This window comes from Kryptolebias marmoratus, linkage group LG21 (assembly GCF_001649575.2).
Source record: "Kryptolebias marmoratus isolate JLee-2015 linkage group LG21, ASM164957v2, whole genome shotgun sequence".
NCBI classification, from domain to species: domain Eukaryota; kingdom Metazoa; phylum Chordata; class Actinopteri; order Cyprinodontiformes; family Rivulidae; genus Kryptolebias; species Kryptolebias marmoratus.
The window spans coordinates 2,496,560-2,507,636 of NC_051450.1; the positions used below are offsets into that span (position 1 = coordinate 2,496,560).

General features: G+C 38.5%; 1 protein-coding gene across 2 annotated transcripts in view; it reads left to right on the forward strand.

Moving 5' to 3' along the window:
* itgb1a (integrin, beta 1a) overlaps positions 1-8,794 on the forward strand; it is a 34,814-nt gene extending 26,020 nt beyond the window's left edge. The window contains exons 11-17 of one of the 2 annotated variants that reach the window (XM_017431899.3): positions 964-1,166; positions 1,251-1,483; positions 2,086-2,308; positions 4,105-4,340; positions 4,470-4,636; positions 7,115-7,192; positions 7,731-8,794. In XM_017431899.3, coding sequence (XP_017287388.1) covers positions 964-1,166; positions 1,251-1,483; positions 2,086-2,308; positions 4,105-4,340; positions 4,470-4,636; positions 7,115-7,192 — 1,140 coding nt within the window. In that variant the 3' untranslated portion in view covers positions 7,731-8,794. The remainder of the gene's footprint in view (positions 1-963; positions 1,167-1,250; positions 1,484-2,085; positions 2,309-4,104; positions 4,341-4,469; positions 4,637-7,114; positions 7,193-7,730) is intronic. The other variant, XM_017431900.3, reaches the window with a different exon arrangement.
* Positions 8,795-11,077: the final 2,283 nt, after the last annotated feature.

The following is an 11,077-nucleotide window of genomic DNA, read 5'->3' on the forward strand; positions in this document are numbered from 1 at the left end:
CAAAACCTCGGGCATGGGAGGAGTTTGGAGAGGCCATGGAAAAAGACTTCCGTACGGCTTCGAGGCGATTTTGGTCCACCATACGGAGTCTCAGGAGGGGAAAGCGGTGCAGCACCAACACTGTTTATGGTGAGGGTGGTGTGCTTCTGACCTCGACTCGGGACGTTGTGGGTCGGTGGGCAGAATACTTTGAAGACCTCCTCAATCCTACCGGCACGTCTTCTATTGAGGAGGCAGAGCCTGGGGACTTTGGGTCGGGCTCTCCAATCTCCGGTGCTGAGGTCACCGAGGTGGTTAAAAAGCTCCTCGGTGGCAGGGCTCCGGGGGTGGATGAGATTCGTTCGGAGTTCCTTAAGGCTCTGGATGTTGTAGGGTTGTGTTGGTTAACGCGACTCTGCAATGGGGTAGTGCTTGGGACCACTGTGGTTGGAGGGAATGTAGGAGCTGAAAGACAAAGAGGTAAACAGACAGCAGACAACATGGATTAGGTCTCTAAGTTAAACATGTATTAGTGCGGTGGCTGATGGTGATAGTTCAGATCAAATATTTTAAAAAGCAAACAATGATTTCTATATTGTTGTCTCATAAGCCTTTATACCACTGTCAATTTTGTATTATACAATTACTCATATGAAATTCTGGGGTTATTTGACAGAATAAATAGCAACAGCAGCAGCTTGCTGTTGCATTTATAGTGCAACCTGGGGACACTTCCTGTAGAAATATTGTAATAGTTCTGCTAAAATAATCTTGTAATGAAAAATTAATGGTGGTGTAAAGATTTAATATAATTTTCATAAACCACTATGAACTTTGGAATAGTGGAGCTGTTTTAAAACAAAATCTACTTTGGAAGAAGTAACCACTAATAGCAGAATGGCCCAAGCAGACTCACTTCCAAAGCATCACGGCAAAGGGTTTCTTTTCTAAACCAGGTTTTCTCATGTATTCTTTCATTCCCAGGTCATATTTAACATCTCCTTCACATCTAAGGGTTGTCCAAAAAAAGGCAAGCAGGAGACCATTAAGATAAAGCCTTTGGGTTTCACAGAGGAGTTGGAGGTGATCCTCAGATTCATCTGTGAGTGTGATTGCAGCAAGGATGGAGTCAAGAACAGTAATGATTGCCACTTTGGTAATGGGACCTTTGAATGTGGAGCCTGCAGGTAAAGCCATTTCCAGTCTTTCCAAGTCAGATGTTGTTGTCCTCAAAAATCACTTGGAATGACAACTTTTATCCTCTGTGTCAGGTGTAACGAGGGCCGCGTGGGCAGAAACTGTGAATGCAGCAGCAACGACGTGGCCACAGAGGACATGGACCGGAACTGTCGCAACGGTACCGACATCTGCAGCAACAACGGGGAATGTGTTTGTGGCATGTGTGAGTGCAAGAAGAGAGAAAACCCAGAGGAGCGGTACAGCGGCGAGTTCTGTGAGTGTGACAACTTCAACTGTGACCGCTCTGGAAACAAGCTTTGTGGAGGTGAGTATGTCGACACCACAGAGAGGCACAGAGTACATGAAGATGTAGTCCCCTAATTTAAGTTTTCAGCACATAACAGACAAAATATTAAGTGGGCAATATTTTGTCTTCCATTTTTGTGTGACACAAAAATAGATGAGCTAAAAATCTTAAGTATTGTAATTATTGAAATAAGGTGCTCTAAACAGATATTTTTAGTTTTGTGCTGAACACAAGAATGGAGGATACTTAACTGGAGGTTTACCAACCAAAATGGAGCAATGGAGCAAATAGAAATGGACTTAGAATCAGTGGAACTGCAGTGTTTTCTGACAGTTGACAGGTTTGATAGCACAGTTGAAGTCAGTGATAAATATCCTGAATTTTTGCTTTTCGTATTGATTTTGTAATAATAGTTTGACAAATTTACAGATTCTGTATTTAAAGATGCACTGATTTTAGCTTTGTGGGCCAATACTAATTTTCAATGATCACAGACTTGCTGTCTCATATTTGGGCCATGCATCATGTCATGTGCTACCTTGTGATTCTCAGCTCTCGTTCAGATGATGTTCAGAAAAAAGCAACAACTTGTTGAAGCTGTCGACCTCTCTGGTTCTCAGGTCATGGACGCTGTGAGTGCAGAGTGTGCATCTGTGACCCCATGTGGACTGGAAGTGCCTGTGACTGTTCTCTCAGCAACAAGACATGTTTGGACAGCAACAAGCAACTCTGTAACGGCAGAGGAACGTGTGAATGTGGCTCCTGCAAGTGCATCAACCCCATATTCCAGGGTCCCACTTGTGAATTGTGCCCTACCTGTCCAGAAGTCTGCACAGAGAACAAGTAAGAAGTAAAATCAGGAACACATCGGTTTACTCAGATTGTTCTAGATCTAAGCGTACAGTATGTTCACACAGATGAACATGACATTTTAGACCCTAACCCTAGAAAAACATTATCCAAAGCAAATCAGAGGCTTCTTTAGTCTGAATTCAACCATTCAGTTGGGGTTTCAGAAAGTTACAGTGCAGAATTACTTGTTTGAGTTTCCCCAAATAATCTTTAATGAGGCAGGTTTATGTGTTGAGCACAACTTAAATAAACTCACTCACGAATGCCAAATTTACTACAATGCCCACTTAACTTGGCTAAATCAAAAAAAGTTAGCCTCTTTTTAAATTTTGCAAGACTTTTACAAACTTAGAGCAAAATAACAGGAAACTGTGTTTTTATCTTTTGTTTTTGCAAAGGCATTTATTTATGGTCTTTGTGTAAAAGATAATTACTTACAATAATGCACAGACTTTTACATTCTGAGTGTCATTTTACAGCAGCACAGTGTCTTAGTTTGAAATTTGAAAATTCTAAGTATTGAAGAAGATGATTTTGGGGGGAGCTTATAATTTTTTAAATGGATGATTTATTACTAAGTTTTTTCTAACCAGCTGCTTTTGTGTGATGCTACAAGGTGTAGCCAAATAGTAGTTTTGCAGGTTTGGTCATCATATATCCATACATACAGGTTCTTTGTACACTTCATACCTACCTTGTTATCTGCCCCTGTGTTGATTGAATCTACTGAAGTACAGTGGTGAAATGTTTTATTATTAATATCATCAGGAGTGTAGTTAGGCCTGGGCATTCGGGGCTGTAGCTATAGATGTTTTACTAACAAACCTGGATCTCAAGACAGAAGAAATTTTAAAAAGGCATTTCTATTTAAATAAGGCATTAAGCTCCTAAAAAAATATGACAACCTATTATTATACATTATTTATCATAAAAAACTCTTACAAAGATAATAATGTTGACTACTGAATGAAGCACAGCTTGATCATGGGGAGCTGATTATTATACTGATACATGCATACAGTGCCTTGCAAAAGTTTTCACCCCCTTGGATGTTTTCTGCCATTTTTCCTGTCATAAATCAGTCATGAGCACTATAAATAGGCCTTCTTTACAAAAAATATTTGATGCAAAATAAGTAATTGCATAAGTATTCATAATATAAATATTATAAAACTTACAAGTCAGGGGATGGATACAAAAGGATTTCCAAGGCCTAAACATCTCCAGGAGTTCTGTTAAATCTATCAAGAAATGGAAAGATAATGGGGCGTGTAAATCTACCAAGAGCAGGCCGTCCTCACAAGCTGAGAGACCACCAAGACACCTGTGAGCTCTCTGAAGGAGGTTCAAGTGCCTGGGTATGAAATGGTAACCATTCAAGAGCACAGGTGTGAAGTAGAGACAGCTTTGCAACCTACTGATACAAAACATCAACCATTCAGTACAAAATAAAAAGTGCTTTGTATAAAAAGACAACCGCTGGGTTTGATTTAGGGGTAGGTTTTGGTGGCACAAAATATTTTATTTATTTTTATTTTTTTTTCAAAATGGGAACTACACAGTGAACCTTTAAAATTCTCTTTAAATAGTGATGAAAGACTGTGTTAGGAAAGACAAACTGGACAAGTGGAACATAATTTGTTCATCTCTGTTGTCTGAAGCTTGAGGCACAACTTTTATACAGATCTGTAAAAATATCAGAAAACAAAGCTTAAACTGTGTTGTTACTCTGCACTGTTCAGCCATAGACTTGTGTTGTTTTTTATTAATAACTCTGTTTTCTGCAGAGAGTGCGTTGAGTGTCGGGCATTTGGCACTGGTGAAAAGAAAGAGACATGTGAAAAAGAATGCAGTGACTTCAAGCTGACCAAAGTGAAGACCAGAGACAAGCTGCCCCAGACCAACGACGCCTCCTACCCTGTCAAAAACTGCAAAGAGCGGGACGCCAACGACTGCTGGTTCTACTACACGTACAGTGTCAACAACAACACGGAAAAGGTGGTCCATGTGGTGGAAGAGCCCGGTAAGCAGAGAGCCGGGGTGTGGAGGGCTTCTGAAACAGACAAAGCCTGTTACAGAGGCTGTTGAGGTTGCATTGCAAAAATAGAAGGTTTATTTATTTAGTCATCAAAATTCTGCTGCTCTGTTTCAGAGTGCCCCACCGGTCCGGATATAGTCCCCATTGTGGCAGGCGTGGTGGCCGGCATCGTGCTGATTGGCTTGGCCCTGCTGCTCATCTGGAAGCTCCTGATGATCATCCACGACAGGAGGGAGTTCGCCAAGTTTGAGAAGGAGAAGATGAATGCCAAATGGGATACGGTGGGTGTCTGGAACAGTGAGCAGAACAAAGATTACTGTTGTCTGGCTGTAGTTTTAATTTAAATGTGGAAAACAGGTGTAGCTTGGCCTCTGTGTCGATCGGTTCACTGTAAAGGAATGAAGTTGTGAAGGTAATTTGTTGCTCCTAGCAGCAGATGAGATTTACAGACATGTTTATATCATTATGAGGAGCTTGACTCCTGTTCTGTGCCGTCTCACAGCAGCAAAGACAGATTGAGTTTGTTGCTTTTGAACTGTGCTCAACAAGAAGGAAAAATGTTGGACATCTGTGGACTTTTTTGGGAATGCTATGCACAGAGAGCAGAGCAAAACTTTTCCAAGGAGGGGCCAAAGCCTCTCCCCTCCCTGCTTCCTTCCTCCTGTCACATCATCTGCCAACATCAATATGACACAAAGCTGGAGTGCAGATAGGTTTGTGTGCAGGGAAGTTCCTCCATCTAGTGGTAGACATTTGTTACCACCACAGTGAAAACAGGTTTAATGGTGCATATGCTTCTAATCAGCACTCTCTGTGTTGGGTTTTTCTTTTTACCTGGACCAGGGCAGCCTTTGTTTCCAAATCTCTTTCATTTGGCAAAATGAGAGACTGTCAGTGAAATGCTTGGAGACCAGTTGGCAGGATAAAAACAGCCTTGTTGTTAAAAACACAACATGATCTTCCTCCAGCTTTTCATTTATGTCTAAAACTGTGCCGCTGTACTTTGTAATCTAAGCTTTTATCAAATAAATTATAATAATTTAATAATAATGAAGTGTCACACAATTTTAGAGAGTTAACCTTTTAGAAACTAAAAGCAAAAATGTTTACAATTTATTCAGTAAAAGTAGTAAAAGATGGTCTCAGTGAGTCACCTGGACAAGAAGGTTTAGTAATTGCCACAGTTTGAGCTTCTGACATGCATGTATTAATGTCTCTTGGTAAAAAAGTCAGTCAAATGTGGAGTTATTCTTAGCTTCTATTTCTTTAAAATGAGATTGTCTGATGTTTCCTCATCATAGCTCAACTGTTCTTAGTCTGAGTGGGGCTACAGCCAAGGATAATGTTTGTAATGTGTTTGAAAGCAAAGAAACAACTCAGTTTGTCTTTGACTTCTTTAGTTGTTTTTTTATCTATAAATGTGAGATAATGTTTGTTGATCTGGTCGGTTGGTAAGGAGTTCCTTAAAGTCAAAGGTTTGTTGTCTTGTTGCTGAGTGAGCTTTGATTCGTCCTATTCTCCATATGCTGTATTCACACATGGACTACAGTCCTGAATACATTCAAATATGTGCCACGATGTGTTGATATAAACTGAAAAGGTCTTCAAGGAGAAACAGTAACCAGTCTTGATGGGCTGTGAATCAAACAATGACTTTTGTCTGTATTCATAAAGAATGTGCAACACCTATTTTTTCTGCATTAATTCCACCCAGTGTTTGGTTCATCTTAGTATCATATTCACAAAGTAAATGGCACTAAAGTTACACCAGTACAAACATCCTCATCAAGTTCAGCAGGTGTCAGCTATTTGGATTTCTTTCACTTCAAAATGGAAATATAACCTCCTGCCACACACACATCAGACACAGAAGTGACAAAGAGAAATAGAAAAATACTTTCTTACACTGAGTTCCAGGTCTTTAGAGATGAAGTCAAACTGCACGAACAACATCTGACTATCAGGGAAGAATCCAATTTGGAATGTTTGGGTCGACATTTCTGAATCACTAAGTGACATTTTTTGCTTTGCTCATTACTGCACCCTCTTATTATTAAACTAAAAAAGGTTCTTAACTTCTGTTTTGGCCCATGAGGGACAGGCTGATGAGAGGAGCTGGGATAATTGTGCTGAGAATTAATCACCGTGGGTTATTATGTTCGGTAACCTCTGGATATGAAGCCGTAACTATGGATAACAACTGGAGTTTATTAACTTTTAGTACTATTTAATTATTTATGCAACCATATTTGACTGGAAGAGAAGTTGAATTCTGCCTGTCCTGACATGCCGGCCCACTGTGATGCCAACAGGCAGCAGATTTCTCCTCTTCCTCGGTTCCTTCTGCTGAGACACAAGATATGTCACACCAGCTGCATGATCTTTGAGAATCAGACCCTTTTAGTTTTTAACATAAATATGGGCACTTTTTTCTCTAAATGTGTAAATAATAACTCATTAAAATGTCAGTACAGTTTAAGGCACGCATATCTTTGCAAGGACACAAAATCATAATTTACACAGGACATTGGTGAATTTAGGACTCTAGTTTTTTGCATCATTTCCTTCCTCCTGTGAACTCCAGACAAACACTCCCTCACCCCTCATCCCTTATATTCATGTGTGAAAACAGCTATGTTGTCTTTTGTTGCCACTCTCACTCATTCTTTTTCTGTGTCGTATTTATTTCTCCTTTTTCCTGTTCTGATATTCTTCATTTTCCTGCTAAGCTCTCTTCTGTCTTTACTCTCCACTTGTAGCAAGAAAACCCAATTTACAAGAGTCCAATCAATCAGTTCCAGAACCCAAACTATGGACGTAAAGGCGCTGGCCTTTGAGTTTGTATTTCTTTTCCTCTCTGCTTGGTCTTCCTGCATGGTCTGGTTCTGTGTCCTGATTTCAGTCCCCAGCTTGTTTTGTTTTACCCATGTATTATTTTCTTTTTGAAGTCAAGCCAGAACACAAACTGTAGAGCCAATAAAATAGGATGTGAAGTTTCTGTTCCAGTTCATCATTTGAATGGGACTGCATGAGTGTGCTTTGACAAACAAAACTCCCAAACAAACACAGACGTTGGAAATATGGAGTAGTTTTTTCTTGTTTTTTTGTAGAGAAAATACTAAAACCTCATCTGGTAATTGTTTTATCTCTGTAAATATTAGGCTGTTTGTCACACAAGCATGGCTTTTTTAAAGAACTAATTTGAATACATGACTTGGACTGGGAATAGAAATTAGACCTTAGAAATTGTGTATTTTTGACAAATAACTTGTGTGTTTTTGGTGAATATTTTGCACAAAGATGAACTTTTCCTTAGAGCTTAAAGAGCTTTGAAATTCTGACTGTAACTTTTCTGTTTCTGTGTGTGCTTCACAGGGTGAAAATCCGATCTACAAAAGTGCTGTCACAACTGTGGTCAATCCCAAATATGAAGGCAAATGATGGCCACACAGATTTCTGTGAACTCTGACATCAAGTGTCTGAAAGCTGCAATCCTTAACGCTGGTTTGGCGTCTGACAGGAAGGAGAATTAGTTTGTTTTGTCTTGTTGCTTCATAATAACATTGTATCATTTGGCCATTGCAGCTGATCATTTTTACACGTTCAACATATACCCATTTATTGGATTTTAGGTGTAAAGTATCCAGTCTGTGTATATACTTTGAAGTTACATATTTGCAGAAATTTAAAAATCCTGATTTTATATATATATAAACAACCCATACATGCTAATCTATCAGCTCATGTTTCTCTTTGTCTTTGCAATGACTGTATTTTTGTTTTCTTGACACAACTTGAGTTTTTGAGCTGTAGCTGCACATCATGAGATATCTGTGTGTGTATATGTGGAAAAGAATTGCTTTAGGAACTTCTGGACAATATTGAGTGTCAGTATAAATTGAACATTTACAGTAGATACCTGCAGATCAGGGGGTGGTTGTAAATATAGCTTGAAATGTAACAAATATTTTAAAATTTTATTTCACTCTTATTGAGTTAAGAGTCGCAAGACAAGATGAAGGCAAGTATGAACTATTATTGTAGGTATTCTTTGTATACAGTTCTACCATAGAAGGGACTGAGCACCACTTAAAATTATGAAATGGACGTGGTGACGTACAATCAAAGGATTTTAGAATTGTGAAACAAGTCACACCTATGTAATGGCATTTTATTTCAATTCTCAGGTCTCTTTCTCGTCAAGTACACCAAAAACCAGTCTCTGTGTCCGTTGTTACGTTTAATGTTGCTTACACTGTATGGCTCTTTGTTGAGGTGTCACATGAAGGACCTTAACAAAACGCTTTCACTCAAATGCCTCTGAATTGCCAGAAAAGCCTTTTTTATGAAGTTGTTTTCGAAGTGCCTTTTTATTTTACCACCATGTTTGCTCTCAGTGCTGTTCACAAAGTATTTATTAAAAACAAAACAAACTCTGTTTTTCTCTGTGTGTGATCAGTATGTGGGTCTATATTCAGATAGTAGTAAAGCCAGGGGGAAGTTCTGTAAGAAAAGTGATGATACCAGTACTTTTACAACAACTGACTTTTAATTGTTCTTTGCAACATGTATGATGAATTATTTCTATTTTGATTGATTTTTTGTGTGTTTGTTTTAAAACATGTACACACTGACTGGTTTTCTTGTTAAAGAATGACGTATTAATCTAATACATACAGTTGGTTTGATTAGGATTCACCCTCCTTGATGTTCTCTGTTTTCTTGCCTTACCACCTGCAATTTAAATTTAGTGGTGGCGTGGGGGTCTTAATTTACAAAATGTAGACACCACTTTGAAGACAAAAAACTTTTTTCTTTTTTTTGTGACAAGAAAAAAACAAGAAAGTCAAGACTTTGTGTCCCCACCTTTTGTAAGTCTCTTCAGGGTCATCTCCATATACTGGAATTTTAAACTATTTTTCACAGGAAAACTGTTCCTGCTGCTTCAGGTTGAATGGGTGCTGCTTGTGTCCAACAGCTTTTAAATCAAACCAAAGATTATTAGTTGGATTGAGGACTGAACTTTGACTGGTCCATTGCAGGACATTAACTGGTTCTCCTTAAACCAGTGGAATGTTTTGCTTCAGAAGTGTGTTTAGGCTGATTGTCCTGCTGGAAGGTGGACCTCCATCCTAGTCTCAAATCTCTGGAAGACTCAAAAAGGTTTAGGTTTTGCTCTGTCCATCTCACCTTCAACTTTTCCTCCAATTTCCTGCTGAAAGAAAAAACATCCCCACAACATGATACTGCCACCACCATGCTTCACTGTAGGGAAAGTGTTTTCAGTATGATGAGAGATGGAAGATTTCTGCCAGACATGCTGTCCTTGTTGAACAAAATTATTATTTTTAGTTTCATCTGACCATCATTTTCCATATGTTTGGGGGAGACTCCAATATGTCTTTTGGCAAATTTCAAACAGTCTGCCTTCTTTCAATGTCTTTTTCCTGGCCACTTTTCATGAAGCTCAGCTCTATGCAGCTTTTAGTGGTTCTATGGACAGATCCTGTCTGCAGAAAATCTGCCCAGCTCAGTCAGGGTTATCTTTGGTCTCTTGCTTGTTTCTCTGATTAATGCCCTTCTGCTTAGACAATGAGTTTTGGTGGATGACAATCTTTCCATTTTCTGATGGATGGATGTTGAATGTCTAGTTGTTAGGATATTTTTTTTTATAACCCATCCCTGATTTGTACTTCTCCACATCTGTTTCTGACCTGTGTTTCCTTGGTCTTCATGCTGTCTTTTGCTTGGTGGTAGACCTTACTACTTAGAGGTGGTTTGGGGGTCTATCGGTAAAGGTGTGTACTGCGATCATTTCACACTTAGATTGCCCAAAGGTAGATTTAATTGAACTAACTGGCTTTTAAAAGTGGCTGAGTCTTCAAAGCAAAAAAGGCTGAATATATATGCATGTCACATGTCAGATTTTAGTTTTTTGTTTTTCCTTTTCATATACCTTTATAAACCTGGAGTACTTGGTGTAGGTCCATTACATATATGGCTTTTCAGGTTTAATCTAAATCCCAGGCTGTAAGACAACATAACAAAGAAGATGAAAGGGAATGAATACTTTGAAACCCACACTATGTGTGTTGTCTGAATAATGAAACAAAGATATGATGTATTGTTTTCTTTAATCTGAGTTAAGAGTATTTAAATTTTAGCATAACAGCATAATTTCACACTGTGTACTGTTATATACAATTAGTGTGTTTTTTGTTTGTTTGTTTGTTTTTTAAAGCAGCAAAATGTAAGCAAAAAGTAGCAAAAGGATGGGTAAAACCTAAAAGCAGTAAAAGGCTAGCTAAAAGTAGCAGAGTGGTAGCTACTAGCTAAAGGTAGCAGAAAAATAACTAAAATCTACAAGTAGCATAAGAAGACAAAAATGCTGAAGCTATATTTACAAAATCCTGAAGATTTCAATGTATTTATATGGTGACATATTTGTAAACAAAGAGAAATCTTAGAAAGTATAAAAGTTGCAAAAATAAAAGTTATACCTCCCATCTCCTAAAGGAACTAAATACCTTGATAAATAAATGGCTAAAGCAGAACAAAGTACTCAGAAGTAAGTCGATTTTAAAAGACATACAGAATAATCATCAATTTAAAAAAAAAAACAGGAAAACAATAATGTCAGTGCTGATTTAATAATGCTGACCCTGTAGTTTCGGTCAACCGGAAGTACCAACAGGGCCTTCCGGAAGTTTGTTGGAGTGAGA